Source organism: Triturus cristatus, chromosome 7 (assembly GCF_964204655.1).
Source record: "Triturus cristatus chromosome 7, aTriCri1.1, whole genome shotgun sequence".
In the NCBI taxonomy this organism is placed as follows: Eukaryota; Metazoa; Chordata; class Amphibia; order Caudata; family Salamandridae; genus Triturus; species Triturus cristatus.
Window position 1 is genome coordinate 154,261,702 of NC_140590.1, and position 23,531 is coordinate 154,285,232.

Here is a 23,531-nt window from a genome sequence, read left to right on the forward strand (position 1 = left end):
GGGCTTAAAATTCCCAGTACTTCAGTTGGCGCCCAACTCGGCGCGATTTCAGCGGTACCGGTCCAAGCTAGAGGTTCGTGAGGAGCTTCGTGTGGAAATTCTGGAGGAAGGCCGCCACTTCATCGACCCCTGCATGTCGACGTGGTCCGAAAGTCTTTTCTGCGAGGTTCTCCGCGTCCCGACGGCTACGAAGGACTGCTGCCCTGATTAATCGCCCTGTTTTGGACCCTTGACGATTTTGGTAGAGCGAAACAATCGAGAGAGTCTTCTGGTGACGCCATTGATCATCGATATTCAGTTAAGTATAAGTGGAGCGTCTCCCAATTTGTTTGGTATCCTTCGGGATAATTTTGGTTTATTTGGAGTTTGCAAACCCCAAAGCCAGAGGACTCATGTATTCATGAGACTATCGTAATCGATAATCCTTTGAAGTTTGGAACTAGACTAGTGAGCAAAGATGCCTGGTGCTAGTGTATTTGGAAGATTATTTTGTTTGGGTTGTGGAAGGGATTTCCAGTTGGAGGATTCATGTCCGGTTCCTCCAATTGGAACTCCAACTTATGAGCTTTATGTAAAACATGGCGTGGGCCCCATTGCATATAATGAAGTATGGATCCGATACACCAGAAAGGACGGTGTTTTAAAATGGCCCCAAAATGGTAGTTTCGATACAGATATCTTAGATAATTTGGAAGTGAAATTGTTTAAAAAGAAAGCCCGGCCGGCGATGTTTGATTCTTTCAGCCAAACAGAAGGAAATTAAGCTAGCAAAGAGGAATAAGAGAGAAAGAGGTATGTCAGTGATGCAAGCAGCTGTGCAATTTAAAGATAATGAGAAGGAACAAATGAAGGAACAGTTACATAGACAGCGCAAACTAGGGATTGATAAATGTTACCCTGTTTTGTCACCCCTTGTGCAAGATCAGACAAAAGAGAAAGAGAAAGATTCCCTAATGTCCCATTTGTTAAGTTCGCCACCCCCGTATGCGCAAAATGCCACCGCGCCTCCACAGCTTGTAAATGCGCAGCCTCCAGTAAATATGCCGCAAGCATTCCCACAGCCGCCAGCTCCTCCTCAGCTGGCTCCTATCCCTGCAGTGCAGCCCTCTCAAGGGCCGCCAGTTTTGTTACCTGCTACCCCCGCGCTTCCTGCGACTTTGCCTAGCACGCCAGCGGCTTCCCCTGGCGCTCCTTCTTACACTACCCAGGTACCTGTATCTGAATCTGTTTTTCTTCCCTCTGTCTATCCCCCTGTTTTCGCCTCAACTTCTCCTTCAGCACGACAACGACTAGCTAATGTAGTTACTAGTCTAATGTCGCCTCTCTTTGGGTCATCTAGTGCGACTCCTGCCTTACAGCGTAAGCAATTGCGCAGTCAGCTGCCTGGTCCCGACGAGAAAGAGGTGTTAGATCACCTGGCGCGTAGGTGGATTGGTTTCCCTTCACTCTATGATGTGGAATCAGTTGTTAACGTTTTTCACCAATGGGATGCCCCAAAACAGAGGTATGTCTTTGATAAAATGTGTGAATTCCTCTGTGAGGAATTGGAGGATAATGGTGCAAACCCAAACCCACAGGAATTGTGTCGAGTGCGATTTGATTTTGAAACAGGTATAATTGTGGGCCCCAATGTAGATAAAGCAGTTGCGACTTTACTGTCCCTCAGAAATGGTGATTGCCAGCAATCATTGTTCGAACAGGAACTCAATGTGGGAAAAAAAGGTAAAAGCGCGCCAATATCCGATGCGTGAGGTTCCCCCAGTTTGGAGACCTGCTGATCCAAATGCTAATCCACCTGTCTTGGCACATTTTCAACGTGATTGGGTGCATGTCCCATGGAAGCGATCTGAGGTGTTAGCGCTCAAGCAGACATTGCCTGACCCCCATAAGAACCCTATAGGATATTATAAGGAGTTATCCCAAACTGCAGAATCGTGTGTCATGAATTTGGCTGACATAGATATGTTATTCGGGAATGTTGTTCCACAGCCTTTATGGGGATCCATCCGTAATACGGATCATGCTGCAGAGCTAGGGGGTACATGGGCTAATATCGTTGCTGCAGACGCTAGACAAGTTGGTGGCGCGAAGCCTGACCCTTTGGTAGCAGAACTCCCTGGTAGAATTATTACCTACATGAAAACTATAATGCCTGCGATGCGCGTAAATTGGGATAAACTATCCGCATGTAAGCTGAAGAAAGATGAGACAGTGTCTGATTTCTTCACCAGGTTTGAAGAAACGTTTATCGACCACAGTGGTCAAGACATGAGCACTGAAGGTGGCCAACGGTTATTTGTTGATACATTTGTGCAGAATCTACTTCCTGAGTTGTGTAAGAAATTAAAAGACTCAGAAAGTTCTTGGGCTGTTTCCTCTTCAGCGCAAATACTGGCTACTGCACAGTATTATGAGAATAGAGACAAAGATGAGAAGGATAGAACAGATAAGAAAACGAAAGAACTTAAAACAAAGGTCCTTTTACAGCAGGCCTATCCGCCACGTGGAGGACAGAGTAATTATAGGCAAACACAAGGTATCTATCAGCAACCCCAGCAATTTCAGAATAGTCAGCAAATGAATGGGTATTATCAACCACGAATCCCTGTAGGTCCCAACCAATGTTCATATTGCAAAGAGGAAGGTCATTTTAAATATAGTTGCCCTAAATTAATGCAGCGTAACAGTAATGCGTATGGCGCAAGAGGTAGAGGTGGTCAGCAAGCTCCTAGAGGCAGAGGGCGTGGAAATATTCCCCAGAATGCGTGTCCTCTTCCGCCTCAAAATACCATAAATAGCTTTGACCAGCAAGCCAACGCGACTGGTAATACAGCTCAGTACTACAATAATGATTATTATGCAGAAGACGACAATGTAGAAGATGATGATTACTAGGACAGCCGTAGACAGAGAGAGGGAGTTGTTTCAGTGCCAGTGGATCAGAGTGGACCCTATGTTAAAGTAACTACAGCAAATGTAACGGAGCCCTTTCTGCTGGATACTGGTGCTGCAAAGAGTTCAATCATGCATTCAAAACTCCCTGGCGCGCCTTTGTCTGGCGAAATAAATGTTTCCGTAGGTTTTTCTGGCGCCCCAGTTAGGAACCCGATTTCTAGTCCTATGTCACTTTCTGTTGGACCTTGTGAGCTAAAAGCACCCCTCATCCTAACGACAGGTTGTGGTGAAAATTTGCAGGGATTAGATTTGCTAAAAAGATTACATGCAACGCTATATTGTTCTCCCTCAGGAGTACAACTTACATTAGGCAAGAAAGTGATTTCCCCAATGTATTTGTCTAAAAATGCAATGCCACCTGAATTGTCATCCCTTCCGGATGTCCTTTGGGCTACTGGTCCCAATGATGTGGGTCTTTTGGAAATACCGCCATATGTGGTCACTTTAAAAGCCAATGTCAGATTGCCACGTATTCCCCAGTACAAGATCTCCAATGAAGGTCAGAAAGCATTGTTAGCAATTGTCAGTGATTTGATTAAAAAGGATGTAATTGAAGAGACAAGAGGCAACGTTTGCAATAGTCCTGTTTTACCTGTCTTAAAAAGAACGGACCCTTCACAACCACCTGTTTACAGATTTGTGATTGATCTTAGAGAGGTTAATAAGATTGTTGTGCCACAGTTTCCAGTTGTCCCTGATATAACTGCCTTGTTAACCATGATTCCAGCCTCCGCTGCATGGTTCTCAGTGAACGATCTAAAGAATGCTTTCTTTAGCATCCCAATTGCAGAGGAGAGCAGAGACATTTTTGGCTTTAGTTTAGGAGGTCGAAGCTTCCGCTTTAAACGCGCTCCCCAGGGCTACTGTGAGAGTCCATCAATATACAGTCAGGCTTTAAAAGCGCAGCTTGATGCACTTGTTTTACCGAGTGGCGCTATCCTTATTCAGTACGTCGACGATTTACTAATCGCCGCGGATACTGAAAAGATTTGCAAAAACGCTACCTTTTCATTGTTGCGTCATTTGTCTGCATTCCATCACAAAGTGTCTCTCTCAAAGCTGCAATATTGTCGACAAGAAGTGACCTACTTAGGTCATCTCTTATCGAAGGAGGGAAGGAAACTGACACCAGAAAGAATTCAAGCCATTGCACAGTTGAGTGTGCCAAGAACACAGAGAGAAGTGCGTGCTTTCTTGGGCATTACTTCATACTGTAGGCATTGGATTCCTAATTTTTCCTTGTTGCCAAAACCTTTGTTAGCATTAACATGCAAAGACACACCGAATCCTATCCCATGGTCTGAAGAGTGTCAGAAAAGTTTTTTGGAATTGTGTAATGCATTATGTTCAGCTCCTGTGTTGGGTACCCCTGACTACAGCAAGCCTTTTACATTGTATGTTCATGAGAAAGATGGTTGCGCATTATCAGTGTTAACACAGCCTTTTGGCGACAGACCGCGTCCATGCGCATATTTTTCATCAACCTTGGACCCGGTAGCGAGGGCATTGCCAAGTTGTCTGAGAGCCACAGCCGCCGCAGCTATGTCTATTCGACAGTCTGCTGGCCTAGTAATGGATAATACATTGATTGTTATGGTTCCACATGCTGTGGACACATTGTTAAACAGGACCAAGACACAACACTTAACTAGTGCGCTATTATCTGGATATGAGCTAACACTGTTAGCAAACCATATACACATAAAGAGATGCAACACGTTGAATCCAGCTACACTATTACCAATTCCAGCAGACCTAGATGAGATTGAGCAACATGATTGTCTGTTCAGAACAGAAGAAGAGACGAAAGGGAGAGTAGATCTTAAAGATACTCCCCTGACTGAGTGTGATGGTAGCTTATGGGTGGATGGTTCGTGTTTTAAGCTTCCGAATGGTGATACGACTGCTGCATATGCTATCACGACTTTGCACACGATTGTGGAAACTGCACGTGTGCCACAGAATTCGGCTCAAGCAGCAGAATTGATTGCCCTTACGAGAGCATGCGTGTTGTCTGAAGGAATGAAAGTGAACATATATACAGATAGCCAGTACGCCTTTGGCGTGGCTCATAGTTTTGGGCGATTGTGGAAAGAACGTGGGTTCCTGACTTCGCATGGAGCTAAGATTCAGAATGGCAAGTTGGTGAATGATCTCCTTGAGTCGCTGACCCTACCGTTACAAGTTGCGATTATGAAATGCAGTGCGCACAAGAAAATCACTGATGATGTTGGTCATGGTAATGCGTTTGCTGATGAAACCGCGAAAGAAACAGCAAAAGATGTAAAGACTCGAATGTATGTTGCAGGCCCTGCAAGAAGGGTTGGTGATGTTGGAATGTGTGAAAACACAATAGAGAGTGTAAAGTCCCTTCAAGCTGAAGCCACAGAGAAAGAGTTGAGCAAGTGGAGAGAAAGTATGGGTTATTTGGATGAGAATGGTTGTTGGATTGATTTGTCAGAACATAGGCGATGGTTGTTACCTGATGCATATGTGCTTCCAGTGGTTACTATGGCACATGGAATGGCACATATCAGTATGAAAGGAATCTGTAAGTTGTTGGCTCCAGTATGGCAGAATGCTGGAATTCCTAAGTGTGCAGAGAATGTGGTCAAGAATTGTATGGTATGCTTGAAGTACAACCCTGGTAGGGGAACCCCAACTCCAGCTGGTCATTTTGCGCCTCCATCATATCCATTTGAAGTTTTGCAGCTAGATTTTATCCACATGGAAAGATGCAACAACCTGAAATATGTGTTGGTGGTTGTCTGCGCTTTTTCAAAATGGATAGAGGCCTATCCCCTAAAGGACAACACCGCTCTATCCACAGCCAAAGCCCTTGTGAAGGAATTTTTTTCCTAGGTTTGGAATGCCAAGAATGGTGTGGAGTGATAATGGGAGTGAGTTTGTGGGTCAAGTGATGAAGAATGTGTGTTAGGGAGTAGGGATAAAGCAGAAATTCCACGCTGCAAATCACCCCCAATCAGCTGGATTAGTAGAGCGCTACAATGGCGCTCTAAAACTCAAGCTGGCCAAAATCCAAGCGAGCTCAGGTCTTAAATGGCCTGACGCTCTGCCTCTAGCACTCCTGTCCACCAGAATGACCGTGCATTCATGAGTGGGACTTAGTCCCTACGAGGTCGTTTTTGGCCGCCCGGCTAATGTATGGGGTGTGCCAAGACCGGCGAAATTCAGTGAAATCGAACATCCAGTACTGCTTGATTACTTGTATGAATTGACGGCTAAATTAAGTGTTTTACACCAACAGGTGCACGATACTCTTCCCCAGGCCTCTGAGGCTCCAGGACACCCTATCGACCCTGGCGCGTGGGTCCTGGTAAAAAAATTTCAGCGCAAGAGCAACGATGAGCCTCGTTGGATCGGCCCTCATCTCGTACTTCTATCTACAAGATCAGCTGTTCGAGTAAAGGGGAAGAAGAACTGGATCCACGGCGCCCACGTGAAAAGGATCCCTTTGCCTCTGCCGTATGACCAGTGGGTCCAGGAGGGTATCGCAGACTCTGAAACAGACACTGTACCTCGTTTTGTGCCGTTCAGTGATGCATGCATAAAAGGCACAACTTCAGCACAGGAAAGTGACGATATTTTGCAAGAAGCTGTGCCACCATCAATTCGATTGGACACCACAGAACCTGAACTCTTGTTTCAAGATCAAACAGTACCTGGCCGTCTCCACTATAATCTAAGACCAAGGCCTATGGACAAATAAATATTCTTTTTCTTTTACCTTTTTATTTTTTTGATAACCCTGAAGGACTTTCTTGATTTTTGTTTTTCGAACCACCATCCGGGTTCAGCCGCAGGGTCGCGGTGCCAAGACTTTGGGGTACAGGCCGAAGACGTTAGGTCAACGGTTCTGGTTGGTCTAGGGCGTTCCCTGGACTGACAGGCGTACTCCTTAGCAGAAGATACTCCCCGCCGCGAGCGGCACGATTAGAGGATGGAGTTTTTCAAGATGGAGAGACCCGCTGAGGAAATGAACTTTAAAGCAAGAATGTGTAAAATAATGAAGAGCAAATGTTTTGTATTTTTATGCCTGTTTATATTATGTAGTATGGTAGTGTTTACTGTAGGATTTGTATTCTTCTCCTCTCAAGAGCCCATTGCACCCACTGTACAGCCTATACCTCCTCCTACTGTCTCCTCACACTCTTTTCACCCTCTGCCTGAACATGAACAAGCTAGACGGTCTGAGTTTGTAAACAACTTGTTTATTCAGCTCCTGCACCAGCACCAACTAGTCATGAATACAACCAATTGCTGGGTGTGTGGTTTAATGCCACATACCATTAATAAGGGTATTCCCTATCTAGTGCTGCCGTTTAGTTACAATGGATCGTCATGGGCATTCCAGACCATGTTTCTCTTTGCACTAGACGCCTACTCCCCGCGACAACCGCGTTCCATCAGACCTAGCACCAATAACAAAGCTTTGATGAAAGGAGTTGCCGATATGAGCAGAGATATCGATGCATACTCATCTATTCCCAAAGAAGAGTTGAGAGCTTATGTAGGGTGGAACGCGACGGGGTATAGTATTAGTCTGGGTGAAAGACAGCGAAAAATCTCATCCCCAATCTGGGTCGTACCCCACATAGGTCGGTTCTATTTGCAAGGTAATGGTCAGAATCCTAGAGCTCAACTGGGAAGAAGTGACTGTACTGAAATGTACACTTTTCCGTCACAGTTTTCCCCAGCGTTTTTGGCTGCCAAGGGTATATATTTTATCTGCAATGACCGAGCATATACATGGTTGCCCCCTGATTTCTCGGGCACATGTTATATTGCAAATCTGCTACCGCCAACCTTTACTGCCGCCTCTGACTATCACAAGACCAGAGTTGTGAGAGGCGTGATTAGTAAGGAGGATACTGCCGGTCAGGAAGCGGGAGATTTCTTTTTGGGTTTCCTGCCGTTTTGGGGACCTTTGGGTAATAGTAGGAACTTGAGACAACTGACTCGTGTGGTTGAATCCACTGCTAATGTTACGGCTGGTGCCCTTGGTAATTTGACAGCTGAGCTCCAGGCGGATCGCCTCATGACTTTGCAGAACCGCATGGTTCTAGACGTCATACTTGCAGACCGCGGTGGGGTATGTAAGGTTATCCAATCTAGTTGTTGCATTTTCGTACCAGACAATGCTCCAACAGTTTATCAAGCCATCTCCAAACTACATAAAATATCTGAGTCCATACACGTGGATAATGGAGATTGGTCACTGGTGGGGTGGTTCTGGGAACTGATATCTGCCTGGGGTTGGAAAGTTCTGATGGTCATTGGAATGATCTTAGCCATCCTTTTCCTGTTCTGTCTGTGCATACAGTGTGCTCCTGCGATATGTGGCCTCTGTGCTACATTATGTGTAAGGAAACCTGTATCGAGGGACGAGCTAAGTAATAGGATGATGCTACAGCAACATCTCCATGACTTCGTGAATATTGACCTAGACTCGGATTGAAATGAGTATAGTTATTGCCTATGTAAGGGCAAAAGGAGGGTCTGTCGTACTTTAGAATTTGGGACCGCGTAGGAGGCAGGGCCCTACCCCTGTCTATCCCGGTATTAGTGAACCGCGAATGGTTAATGCGGCATGTACAAGTGCTTTGTGTAACGTTTTAGCTATGAATGCACTGTGTATATGTTATTATACATCACTACATGGGTTCCATCTTAGAGCGGTGGCCATCTTATGGTTGCCCTCACATAGGCTACATAGCATGAAGCAAATACGGGCCTTTTAGAGCACATGTGCCTTTCTTTGACTTTTCTGTGACCTGGGCAGCTTGGCTCCGCTGCCCCAGGTCAGTCCGGTCTCACGAGTTCCCCGTCCTCTGGCCACCTGTGATTAGCATCAGGGCTTGACACACCATAAAGCCTTTACATTAAACACGAGCCTCCAGCTAATCTCTTTCTCACCTGACTGTTCCTGTTTTATGGCTTGTTTTCCAAACAGGAGATGCTCATGTTTATTGGGGCCTATCGATATCTGATGTGGGATCTGAGCCTTGCTGGGTAAATAATTGCGGGCTGGCTTAACTGGAATGTGGGATGGTCATCATGACTCTGCCTTTTCGTTTATAATGTATACTTTATATGGCCATATCATAAACCAAGGAATGTGTGCCTGAAGCAGGATATTTTGTATTTAAGGAGAAGCCCGTTTCTGTGATTTTTAGCAGTCTCCTGAGAACATACACGCTGTTGTACTTCTAGGATACCTGTAATTGGTCTGCAGCCAATAAACTGATCTTTGACTTCACCCAGAAGACTCTGTGTTTCTGTAGGTCTGAAACAGGAAGAACCCGAAGTCATAGGGTGTGTTCCCCTGTACCGCTGGGCTTAAAATTCCCAGTACTTCACCATCCCTCTGGATGATTGCACCAAGATGCCAAGAGAAACTTCCAAGCCTACTGATCTCTACGAAAATGGCAGCCCTAATCCAGCTACTAATAGTTGCAGTTGAGGGCTTACTTCCCTTTGTCTCTCACACCAAATGTAACCAAGAGAGAATTCAGGTGCATAAACTCTGCTATCCCTTCTAAATATGCATCCGAGGCTCTCCTGACATCCATCAGTTGCGAATTGTCCCTTTTCATTTGAAGATGGAGAAATATCCATCTCATTCATGATTCTCTTGCTGCAAATGAAATTTGGGATGGACTTTAGGACAAAAAATAGGACCTCGCCTCTGGACCACTTGGTCTGGAAGAATCTGAAGATGAGGTGTGGAGGGGGGAGTGTCAATCACCAGAGCACCTATTTTACAGAGGCACGTGTCCAAGGTAATAGCTTAAAAGAAAGTCACTTTAAGAGGCAGAAAAAAAATACCGTAAGTATTAATCGCAAAGCTAAGGAGGCTGGAAGGGAATATTTTGCAAGTGGGCTGTGTACTACAGGTGCCATCATTATTAAAAGGGCTTTTCGAAACATTCCTGTGTTGTGTGACAGAACTAGCTCACCTGGTCAAGGCTGGGGCGAGAGAACGAGAATGTAATGTGGGTGCAACGCTGATGCCACAGTCTTTCACATATCACTCCCTCATCCACAATTATACTTGGCTTCATTTGATTCAGAGCAATGAGCTTAAGATGGCACTCAGTCCTACTAGATCTATAGAGAGATCACTAGTTAGGGGTGATAAATTCCACTCCGCCAACCGAGTCCGCAGAGTTTTGCCCACTCTGCGTTTCACATGTAACACGGAGTTCCGGCAAAACACCAACTGCCACATAGTGGTGTTTTTTCTCATGCACAGCTCGCCAGCGGTAATCTGGCGAGCGTCAGTGAGAATTGGCATCCCCCAGCACGATTTTTGAACACTAGGACGACACAATGCAAGATTTTCTCAACGTGGGCGGTCGCTGCCATTCACAGTGACAAAGCGGCAGCTCATGTAGAAAATCTACTTGAGTGGCAGCAAAGAAGCAGTGCCCTCTGGCATGCCGCATGGTGCCAATCGAGCTGATTTTGCAGCGCGGAACAACCTCCTGATGCAAAAAATCAGCTCGACGTGCCGATTCCACCTGTTCACCGAACTCCGCAGAATCTCGCAGAGTTTTTATGCAACTCCGTGGAATTCCGCGGAGTGAAACTCTTCGAGACCCACTCACCCCTACAAATCATCCTGATTCTGTTTCCAAAATGATAGCTTTTTTAACTCTATTTTTGTACTTGTGATATTTTAAAAGAAGAGTGTGGGCTAAAGAGTGTTTAGTATCATCTTGTCGAACTGTTTGGTAACTTTACTACTTTTGAATGTTCTAGGCAAGGCCTGCGTGACTTTCCACCGGATTTGCCGGTCGCCTTGGAGGCTGCCCTCAAAGTTTATAAACTTTCATGGACTTTCAGTCTCCCATAAGCACAGAGTGAGGATGAAACCGCTCTTGATGCTTCAGTTTAATATGTTGAATGCTTTAAAAATATGGGTCAATCATCTAAAGTATGCCACTCTCATTCCAATTAGGCAAAGAAAGCTTTCTATTTCATTTATTTGTTTACTGTTTATTAAGTATGCGATTCCCCAACGGGTGTCATTGCGCTAAGGCAAACATGGTACTGCCAACCTATCAAAGATACCTATATAGAAGTACACAGAAAAGTCGTCAAACCTTTACGAAATTTCAAAAATACACAAGAGGAAACCATATTTAGCAAAGATTGGCAAAACCAAATGTCTGCATTTTTATTAGTGAAAGTTCCTGGTAATTGACAGGAGGTGGTGTGTGTGGGTTTGTGTAAGTTTAAATGCACTCAATGCACTTTCACTAATAAAAAGCAAGACCTATTGGCCTACCGTTCTCTACTATCGTTCCCTGCCCTTTGAGAGTATTACTTTTGGCGTGCACCAAAGACATTATATTGAGTTGTTTCTTTACTTTTACATTTGAAATGAAATGAACATGGGTAAGGCCCTCCACCAGTACTTGACAAAACACAATGGGCCATATTATCAAGATCAGCGTTGAAATGATCGCCGCTTTAGCGGCAGGTAACTGCCGCTAAAGCGGCGATAATGGGCTTGATAATATGCCCGTGAGAATTCCAATAGAAGCCCATGTTCTGGTGTGAACCTGGGCTTCTATGGGAATGCACAAGGGCATATTATCAAGCCCATTATCGCCGCTTTAGCTGAGGTTTCCTGCCGCTAAAGCAGCGATAATTTTAACGCTGATCTTGATAATATGGCCCAAAATATATTCTGACCATACACAACAATGGCTTTGGCTCAGTTAATGGTGGAATGTGGTTTCCAAGGTGATTCTTCCATTTGTGTTGTGTAACAGTTGGCCATAGTAGTCGTCGTTGTTATAGCTAGTGTGCACGATAGTGCTGTAGTAGCTACGTAAAGTGACAATGACAAAAATGGTATAAGCCATCCAAGAGATGTTGACCATGAGGCCTATGCCCAAGGCCACGTGGTTCAGGATCAGGGCAGTGCTGGAGTTACTGCGCGCCAGGCCTATGTCCCCACGGCTATTGGCGTCTCGTGTCTGTAAAAGAGAAGGAAAGAGGGTCATATTCTGTTTATGTGTGGTACATACTATGATACATACACAGCCTCGGGATGAACCTGGAAGCTGATATCCTAGCATGACTACACATGGAGCACGGCCAGCAGATATTAAGAAGGTACAAAGACCCAAACTCGTTGCCATCTCTAGCAAAGAATACACCTGGCATTCCAGGTGAATGACACACTGAAACTAAATTCATCATGGCCTGGCCTGACATGTCCTTACATGTAACAGATAAGTGCAACAGGACTGAAATGTTGTGTTATCGATTTGATGGCATACTTTGTGCACATGAACTTCCCTGTTCTGCTGCGCATGAGGTTCGTATGGCGTCAAATGAACGTAGTTTTAGCTGATTTGGATTATGACCTAATAACACACCATACTTACCATATCAGCCCTTGGGTTCAATTTAGGCTCACCTCTTATTAATCAAACCTTGTACAAAGTGTGTCACCAGAATAATATGATACTTAGAAACCTGAGGTCACGTACTGGCAATTCTGACATAACTGCGTTGATTAACTAGATTTTCAGGAATCGACCTCCCTTTGATCAGGGCCATGAACATATCAACATGGAATAGATGCCTGACCTTTTTCTAAAGGTCCTACCTACCAGATCCCATAAATACAGAGCTTAACCCTCCCCCAAACCATCCAATGTTACAAGAAATCCCTGAGCCATAATAATGGTTGCCTTAAGTTTCAGTCCCTGGGAAGTGTTGCCAACATATATCAAAGGCAATGCCTCTTCAGAAATATGTTCAGGACCCTACTGCTCCAATAATCCTTCTTCAGCTTAAAAGGATAATTCTCTCCCTTCGCGCTCCTCATCCTAAACCTTCCGCTAAGGCATTTCCCAGTCAAGCCATCATCTCTGAGTCTGTGCCACATACCATAAGCAATATGATAAGCCAACTAAAACAGTCTCATCTTCCCCTGAACCCATACTTAATCATCACTCTTCAAGTGTGATAGTGGCAGTGCCTTGTGACTAGCTCTCAGATGAAATATCTAGCTCTACGAAGAGCAATGGAATGAGAGCTAGTGCATCTTTGGTATGAATCATTCAATGTAGCAGGTTTCTTGAAGGAGTCCTCCATAAGATCCTGACCATATCTAGCATGAGGATATTTGACGACGTAGCTAAAATGACATTGTGTTACTCATCTGCACATATAAGGGGTCAAAATGTTGTATCTGCAAGGAAGACCTAACACATTTGCCACACTGTGGGCACCATGCAAGCTGCTTCCTATTGCCTTTCGGTAGAACCACCCCTAATCCTTGTCAGGTCATTTGTTATTACTCGGACTATGTTGGAAACACAGGTTCTTTAATCCATGTTCCACCATAATCTTCCTCTTCAACCTCTTAAAGGAGCCTTTCAAAATGCATGTGGCCACCCATAGAAGCAACATGCATCACTATGCCTATGGGCGCATGACTTTTATCTGAAAATCTCCACCAACAGTGAGGACTCAACTCAAATATTGCCACCTGTCTCTTCCAAACTGCCTACATCAAGCTCAATCCAATTAAGTCTGAATTCATACTTATCACCATCAGCACCCAAGAAGCTCAGGTGTCTGCCAAGGAGCTGAATGGACTCTAATTCAAAATCTTATTGTTGACCTCGCTCATGCAAAGAACACCTAACTGGCTTATTGTCATGCAGAATAAAACCCCACCCTTCCAAATAGCACGTAGGAATGACTGTCCAGGCACAAGTGCCTGGATGGTACCACTGTGCCACATGCAGGCACCCCCAATGCCACACTGGCTCCACTGAAGAGCACATGAGGAGCATCTTGCATGTCATTACTGCACTCATCTAAAGGAGTTTGACCAAATCATGAGTACCTGTATGCACTGGCACTGGCTAGTCACCCAGGTCTGCATTCTGATCAACACATTTAAGGCAGTGCATCAGGAAAAACGGCTGACACTACCTATTCAGAAAGTCCTATGAAAATGAAACTGGAATAACATCAGGTGTGTGCCTTGTATCTTACAGTTCAGAAAGAAGAAAACAACACATAAGGAGGCCCTCATTCTCTAGAATAAACTCTCAGCTCATAGAATCACCATAGAATACTCTATCTGTCCAAATATCAATCAATCAATCAGAATGTATAAAGAGCAGCGAATCACCCAATAGGGTATCCAGTCGCTTAGAGGCCCCAAAGGCTTATTTGAACAGTGAGGTCTTGAGGGCCATTAGGAATTCTGGAAGTGAGTTGATGGTCTGGAGGTTCATGGGGAGGCTGTTCCAGGTCTCTGCTGCAATGTGCTGCTTCGTGAGATGCAGGGAGTATTTGGTAAGTGAAAGGGAGGCAGAGCGTAGTCTTCACTCTGGCTGTGGAAGTTTAGGCGGTGGTTAATGTAGGCATGTCCTTGATTATGTAGAGCCTTGTGTGCGAGGGTGAGCAGCTTGAATTGGCATCTCTTCTGTACGGGGAGCCATTGGAGTTTTCTGTGGTGGGGTGTGATGTGGGTTTGTCTGAGAAGGCAAAGGATGAGTCTGGCTGCAATGTTCAGGATGATCTGAAGTCTCTGTTGAAGGTGTGTGGCGATTCGTATGTAGAGGGCATTGCCGTAGTCCAGTTGGCTGGTGATGAGGGCTTGTGTCACAGTGCGTCTTGTGTGTAGGGGTATCCACTTGAAGATCTTACATAGCATGCGCAGAGGGAGGAAGCAAGCGGAGGTGATTTCATGGTGAGCTTATTGTCAATGATGATTCTGAGGTTTCTACCGTGGTTGGAGGGAGCAGGTGTGGGTCCTAGGTCTGATGGCCACCAGAAGCCATTCCATGTGTTGCTGCTGTTGCCAAATATCAGTACTTCCATCTTGTCTGTATTCAGCTGTAGGCAGTTGTTATTCATCCAGTCGACAACATTTGTCATGCATCTGTATAAGTTTGTTCTGGTGGTGGTGGCGTCGTCCGTGAGTGAGAGGATGAGTTGGGTTTCATCTGCATAGGAAATTATGTTGAGACCATGGGATCTGGCGAAGTTGGACAGTGGGGTCATATATGCATTGAGGAGCGTGGGGCTGAGGGATGAGCCCTGCTGGACACATATACAGTACTAAGTCATTTCTTACCTTGAATGACAATCACCATGCATTGCATTCCTTTGCTCCCTGGTGAGGGTTTGCAGATACAAAATGCACATACATGTATAAACATATACATTACCATATGGCTCTAACTGAAAGTAAAATGTTTGGTTAAGTGTTGGCCATTTTATAGAAGTGGATGGGTGCATTCTAGGCTGACAGTAGAAAATACAACTCACACAAAGCAAATGACTTTAATCAGTAAAACACAATTAAAACAACTGTGCCTTTAAGAAAAGACTACTTAGTTTATGTCTGCAAAATAACCAACAATGTACTTCGTCTATGGTCTTAAATCTTAAAAATAATTCTCATTGTCCAGAAGAACTGTGACATGTTGTTAGCATAGTGCAGTGGATCACAGAAAAAAAACATGTTAACAATTAGAAGATGGAACAGAAATAATACTACTTATAGATCTTACAGAGAAATTACTATATTAAAGATGGAAGAAAAGGGGAAAGGAGGCCCTTATTATACAAATATCTCTGATACATTCTTCTAATTGTGCATTGAAATTGAAGTACAAAAGTCCTCTTCTTCTTCACAACAAATCCACTCTACTGTTTTTAACCAGTGTTTATAACATTCTCTGTAATCCACTTACCCATGGTTTGCCAATCTTTTGAAATCACCATTGACAAGTGAAATTGGTCAGCAACTATTGCACTCCAGAGGGTCTTTGCCTGATTTAGGGCCTTTAATGACTGTTTCCTTAAACTGAGATGGACATAGTCAGTCCTTAATATTGATGTTATATAATTCCACAAGATAGAACTCCTTTAAAAACTTTATAAAAGAATATGTAATTTCATTTGGTGCTGGTGATTTACTTATTTTAGGTGACTTTATTGAGGTGTACACCTCTTGCATTTAAATTTAAATTAAAAATTCCTTTTCCTGCTGCTCCAACAAGTTTGGCAACTACATTTTAGGGAAGAAGGATCTTTCTGCAATAGAATTGTGTGGTTCTGTGGCATTTAAGTACTGGTAACATTCTTGAAATCTCTTGATGACATTAGCTTTGATAGTCATTAGCCTTTCTTGTGTGCTCTTTATGCAACTTTTGTATGGTCTGTTTTCATATTTTTTAATCTGTATGCCAAGAGCTGATTCATCCTTTCTTTGACCATCCAAAACATTTGCATAATCCTTAATATTGCTTTCTTAGCAGCTTTTTCTGATACACATTTACTTTATATTTGGTCTTTATAAGTTCCCTTCTCACTTGCAAGTCTCTTGGCCTTTGTTTATACAGTGTCTCCAAATGCTTACTTTTAGCCTCCAAAAGGGCCTATTTCGCCTATAGTTTCACTTGCTTATTTCTACCATTGTCTTTAGATGTATCTCACCATGATGCTTGATCTTTGATTCCCTCACAGTCCACCTCCTGACACTCAATGCTGAACTGTTTTTCCAAATTGCCAACTAGCCCCTCAGGCTCCCTCACCTGTGAAGATTCAGCGCTGTCTGCATGCAAAGTGTTGGTGCTTAATTTGTAGAAATATGTGTGCCGGGGCCCTCGACAGGAGGACAATACCACTTGAACCATTTGTTGCTCATGACAGCGCTGCCAATGACAGCACCAACACACTACTAATCATCACACTCTTAAAAGTGTGACAGTTCAATCTTTTCCAGGGCCCCAAAGCTATAAGAATGGTTTGGGAATCAAATACTAACCATTGGAAATGTACATTGAATTATTAAACAGATGTTGTTGTGCTCGTACCTAATTTGGCAGACACCACTACCATGTGGCAGACTGTCATATGCCCCGGTGTTGGCAATTGAGTGCCTGTTCCGAGCACCTAAAACCACCGGCTCAAATTAAGCACTGAAAGTGTCAGTGCTATGCCGGCAACGTACCAACTAATGCCAACAACTCTGTCCCCACCCTATGCCCACTCACTCCTTTTCCTGCTTACCTCATTACATTTGTAGTAGAATTCACTGAAATAGGCGAAACGTTAGCTACAAGGTTATAGCATGTAACATATTCTAAGCAAATTTGCTTTTTAACGTCATGTGAACTGAGAGCCACAAGGAAGTTGCATCAAGGTGATTTATGACTCATTCTCTGTTTGAAACATAAAGGAAATGAACCATACTCTTGATGCTAATCCAACTATATGAAAATGGTTTGATGAAAGTGTAACTCAATGCTTTTTGACTTATAGACATGGTACAGCATCTTTTCAAGTACCCTGTATGCATATTCTGTAGGAGTGGAAAATAAAGAATTGTACCTTCAGAGGACCTTCAAACTATCCTGTGCAACAGCTGACCTTCATCCTTTGTCTTACATGAATGTCATGGAGCTTGGTTTCAAAACAGCCATCTGTGTGATTTGATCTGCAAGCATGTGCTTGATGAGTTGGGTACATTTCATGGTCAATATTGCAGGCAATAAACTTTTGCCACGTTCTTATCATAGTTGAGAAAGTGAGTTTGGGAGAGGGAGGGGCTTATTTAGTGGAGATGGTGAGAACAGACTTACCGACCATTAATAACGAACGCTCTGTTGACTACAGCAGAGTTGCCTCAGAGACAATGTTTGCCATTGAGGAGAACCTATGCTTTGGTTTGATAAACATGACTTTGCAGAGAAATATTAAAGATCCACTGATGGTACTCTATGTAGGACAAATGAACCAAGATGCCCAACAGCCTCTACATTCAGCACTCACTTACCTCATTAGGTCTCATCATAAAGAAACCAACCTCTGGTTTGTCAGATGTCTCTTCTTGCAAGAAGCTTGCAACATACACTAAGAACAAATCCAATGCATTTCAAAGCAATCAAGACAAGAGAGTGCATCAAAAGGGTATTTTGCCATAGGACAGAGATGCCAGACAAAGCCTAGTACCAATCTGCTGCTAGACAGCTCATACCTGGAAGGATTCTGCCATCCTGCCATCTGGTGGTACACATGAAGGCCCTGTGGGGTCTTTACTTTAGACCAGTACATGTCACAAGCCTCTCCATCACATTGCACACCCTGCCCACATCATACACCAGTCCTGGTTTCCACAACACCACTGTGATGCATCATGGACATTGTAGTTCCTTCAGTGTCCAAACCTTTCCTATGTCACATGCCGCAGGTGGTGCTCATTCAGTATCATGATTCATGGTTCCCGTGCATACATGCGTTCTGGACATTTCTCTTTCTCAGCACGGATCCACACACTGTTTCCCTTCTTGTGTCTTCTGGTTTTCCTAGTCTTCCCCCCTCCATTAGTGGCTCCCTGATTCCTCGCACCTGAGTACCTGTCTCTGTCCCTCCGCCTCTGCTCCTTCTTTGATCTTCCAGCTATTTCTGCCCGGTGAGCTCAGTGTGCAGCGTTCTCGTCTTCCCTTCTTTAATGCCGTGAACCTGTGTGAACCCTGGATGTCTTGTTGCTGTGTGTTAAGGCTTGCTCATACTGTCTGTCTGTGTGCCTTGGGCATTCCCCATTTCCTTGTTATTTCCCATTGCCTGTAATACAACGTTGTCTTGTCTGTTTCCTCCTTCTTGTTACAGCTGCTCTGTGCCTGTTGTATTCCAGTTTTACTAGTTCTGTCGGTCGTGTCCTTGTTCGTGCTCAGGTTCCTTTTATCTCGCATTTCCGGGTTCCTTGCTCTGCATCCTCCCAGTCCTGATCATGTATCTCATCATACAGAGCTCTGTTTCATAGGGCGGTGTCTGTGTTGCTCATCTCACGCCGCTCCATGTTCCTAAAACTAGTCCTCCTTTTCCTGAACCTGTTTCTGATCTCTGCTCCTCATTCCATTTGTCTTCTCTTATGTTTATGTACAAATGTTAGTTTGTATCAGCAGAGGGCGCTAGTGAGTCCTGAAGCCTGATGCCTCTTGCAGAGATTCACTCGTCTCGTGACTGAGTCTCATCCAAGGCTCTGTGAGATTAACTGCATCTTGCGTTATTGGTAGAGATTTTCCTGTTACAAGATCATTTTCCCTAGAGCATACAGACGATCATTTATGGTTTGTCGATTGCTTTATACTTTCCTATTGCATTCTATTTGTGCATTGTACTATATGTGTGTTTTCTGTCCCATTTTGTCTTCCACAAGTGTTGCCCAGCTCCTGACTAGTCTTTAGATATCACTCTGCTTCATTCTTCTGCTCCAGTCCTATGCCTGTCCTTCAAAGTTTCTGTTACTCCCATGAGTGTGCTAAAAGCCTCATCCTTAATTCCCATGATCCCAAGACAGGTAACTGTCCATGCCAGTCACTCTAGTCCCTGTCTTGTGGAAATGTGGATTTTCCTGATCAGTTATGTCCCCTATCTTGGACCCCAACGGTTCTATATGCATGTTACAAGTACATGTATGTTCCCTCCAGTTCCAGTTTCTAAGACGCAAACATATGTGTGTCTATCGTCAACATGTTCTCTGTCAGATCCGCCATCAATGGGCTGGATATTCGATTCCTAGGTATGACAGGCCACCGACTTTATATGGCTAAGTTACTCCATTTTTACAGTTCAGGCGAGTAGGCCCGATTCTGTCCTCAAAGCCTTTCCCTGCTCTCTGTCTCTGACAGCTTCAGCTTGAGCTCGCATCTGTATCCATGAACTTTGTCCTACTCCCTGTGCAGCTAACGGTGCCTGCCTCGGCCAGTTTTCGCCTGTCTGCCAAGAAGTTGTATTTCACCTTCGAATTATCTATTTTGCTCTCCAGCCGATGCATTCCTGTCCAGTGATTTAGGTAAACATTTCCTTTAGCTCACAAGCAAAGGACTCAGCCTTTCCGTCCTCCTGCAAGTGATTCATAGCCCTGCTGCCATGGAAAGTTTTCTATCCCTCGCATCTCATATAGACACTTAGACGCTTGTACACGTACACAGTCAGTATAGAATAGATTCTGTCCGAGAGTCTCTTCCTTGTGGATAACATAGTTCTCTAAACATAGGATGTTAGATATGATTTGGGATTAGGTTGACTTGACCCCCCAGACTTCTCGTCTCCACATGTAGAGCTAAATGTCAAGTCCCCTTCACCCCCTAGTTGCACGTCAATTACACGTCATGCTGCCGCGCGCGCATCTATGCCAAGTATTATCTTATAGATCCACCTATGTCTGATAATTCTAACCAATCATGTTTCTTTTATTCCTTATTACGCCTAGTTTCGATTATGTCACTGTTTTGTCACTTTTCTTATCAAATGTTACGCCTTCTACATTCGTTTCATTGTAATGTACTTATTATAAAAATACATGTCTATCAATAAATTATTGTACTTCACTTCCTGAACCCTCGTGGTGACGGAACCTGAAGGCCGCGACTCGAGTCGGCCATTTTGAATGGAATAAAGCCCATTAGAAAACCTCTTATACCACGGATTCTGCCTCTTGTTATTTTGAGCTATTTACTTTATTTTAAGATTCCGTATGAAATTCAGTCCGGTATTTTTATTTACCACATAATGGCGCCCGAATAGGGACACTTTCTCATCTCACGCGCCGGCGGTGCGTTGCAGGCCCGGTCTCCTGCCACAGCTGGACGGACCATAAACGCGTACCAGCAGGATTTCCTGTAAGCTCCCTCCGGTCAAGCGGGGGCGACTGAGGCTGCGATCAACCCAGACGAGGCGGTGAGAAGTGCGAAGTATCCCGACCAGAGCCTAGCTGAGAGAGCAAGATCCGAGGTATACAGAGGCCCACCAGGTTTTCCGAAATCCCGACGTCCAGAGGGTCCGATGTCCGCAGTTATCGAGTCCTGTCCATTCTCTGAGGCCTTCCGTTTCAAGGAGCTACTCGGTGAGTACCATCGCCGGGGAGGCGTGTTGACGCGCACATAGGTTGTGCCGGTCAAGACGGATTTGGGTACACAAATCCGGTCTGCACTGTTTAGCAGTGTATATGTACTGTTTAGCAGTATATCAAGTATTCCGAAGTATTCAGTTATTGTCAAGAATTCAGCGTGGTGATTAGTTAGGCAGACTGTCATCATTGTCGATCATTGTTATAATGTTTAATGTTTAATGTTTAAAGTATTCAGAAATGTCTTGCATATTGTGGTATGAATGACTGTTCATTGTTCACTGTTCATTTATGGTGTTTTTCGTATTAAGAAAATTCAAGAGTAAGTATCAGATCAGTTGTCAATATGCCGCTCTTCTCGAAGTTAAGACAGATTACTACCAGAAAAGGGGTGCTTGAAGAAGCAGTTCCTATTCCTCCTAGGGACACCCCAGGGCATTTTATGTACCATAAACATGGCTTAGATGCCATATTGTTTCTTGATCTATGGGTAGATTATACCAAAGGATTACCGGAAAGTCAAAGGTGGCCCATAGCGGGAACCTGGGATGCAGAGTGCATCATGAAAGTGGAGGAAGAGTTATGGAAAAGAAAGGTCAGACAGTCACAGAAAGACGCTGTTGAGTTATGGCGTAAAGAATCTCATAGACGAACAGAAAAAGCACGTAGACAAGAAGAGAGGAGTAAAGAAAGTTCAAATAAAGTTCAAGAAAATCTATTAATTGAGGAAGGTATCCGAGTGAAATCAGAACAAGTGAATAGACAAAGAAATGCTCTTATGAATGGTATGTATCCCCTTCTAGCCGAAGGACTACCTAAGGCTGTTACAGAGATGCCAAAAGACTTGCCACCCCCCATTATTTCCAATTAAGGTACATCCAAAGGGGCATCCCAGAACCGCAGAAGATGTTTTTCTTTCCTCATATCTAGACGATGCAGCTCCCGAGTATGCTAACGCCACACCACATAGACCGTCTGGCGGAGGGGTTCAACGTCAGGATCAGGTATCTGTCCCCGTGCAACAGCAAGTCCCGATACAAGCTTCGGCAAGCACATCTGTTTCCGCATCTGTCTCCGCAGTCGATCCTATAGGGGTATCGACACCCATAGTTGCTGTGTCACGTTCAACGAATCCATTCACACCCGACGCCCCAGATGGGGCCACGGGAGGTGCTAGCAGTACCTTTACACCACCCAGAATAAATAAACTTGTTTTTCAAGAGTCAGCGCATTCACGTACACCTAAATTCGTAAGTGAACGTACGCTTAAGGAACTCCTTGTAAATTGTAGATATGACCCAGTGGTTGGTAAAGAGGACGAAATGGTCCTGGCATCATTACGTATCAGGCGAGCCGCAGAGTATTTAGCAAGGTTACCAGGGATGACTACGCATCTAGATAACATATATCATTTTGTTCAAACAGGACGAGATCCAGGATGTATTAACAGAGCTATGGAATTCCAGAAAGTAGAAATACAGGGGGAACTGTTACGTTTCCTCATAAACTGTGTAATCAGAAATCAAGATCGTCCGGGGGTAGACCCGAATGCAATGCTTATTCTTACAAGATGGAGTCAGAATATATCAGAAGGGAGACACGATAAGCAAAATTGTATAATAGCCATGTGCCGAAAAATACGTAAAGAAATAGAGCGTATTCATGAAGAGAGATTGGGAACAGACGAGTTTGAGCAAGATGAAGTGTCCGAATCAGGGAATTCCGCAAGACAGTCAGAGACCATAGCCTATGTAGGCAAAGGAAGATACTGTGAAAATACTAGATGTTTTTCTGATCCCATACACTCTGTATGTCCAAATAATAGCAGAACGTATCCGACGCCTGTAATAAATCTGAAATCTCCTGAACATTCGTTTCAAGCCGCAGATAAAATACTACGAGAACGAAGAGGTTACCACCTCCTCGATTCCATGGATGAGCAAGAATTAGCCAGATCAGCCGTTCACTGGATTGACAGTCCTGAAAAATACGGTGATGAGACCGTAGCACACACGTTTTTTAACCTCAGTACAGATGAACAACGTTTAGCTGGAATATATATGATTCAGCAACTCCTCATATTATATAAGAGCCAACATACTGACCCTGGTCCTTTACCTGATATATTAACGGAACTACTCACGAACAGATGGAGAGGTTCTAGTAACAAGCTAATTAAAGAGATATTAGTGTCACGTAAGCAGTATGTCCTTTTTGTAAGTCCGGATTCTCTCTCGCTGCCCCACAGAGAAAGAGCGCCGTACTATATGGATAGACAAAATCCCCTACGAGAAGTGCACCCAATAAAAGGCGAAGACAATGAGTTTCACCGTGTATTTGTTTACACACCCATATCAAAAATGGAATTATTAGAAATGAAAAAAGTAGTACCTAGTCATGACAAAGACCCAGCGGGTTTCCACCGAGAAATTAAAGACATGTTACTGATGGGAGAGTACACCTTTCCTGATATTATGACGATATTAAAGGTGCTTTTGCCTGCTGGCATTTATGAAAAACTGAAAGAAAAAGAGTGGGAAGTGGGAGACCAAAAGATAGACTGGACAGCATTAGCAGAGGAAGAAAGGAGCCGAACTGCAGGTTCGGGGCTCGGGGATAAAGTTAAACTATTACCAGGTTTACTAGTACA

At 44.1% G+C, this 23,531-nt stretch overlaps 1 protein-coding gene across 1 annotated transcript in view; it reads right to left on the minus strand.

Annotated features, from left to right (window-relative positions):
* Positions 1–10,972: 10,972 nt before the first annotated feature.
* The window catches only part of LOC146809084 (uncharacterized), a 123,774-nt gene continuing 111,215 nt past the window's right edge, over positions 10,973–23,531 (minus strand). Inside the window, exon 2 of the mRNA XM_085614292.1 lies at positions 10,973–11,966. Coding sequence (XP_085470418.1) covers positions 11,706–11,966 — 261 coding nt within the window. The 3' untranslated portion in view covers positions 10,973–11,705. The remainder of the gene's footprint in view (positions 11,967–23,531) is intronic.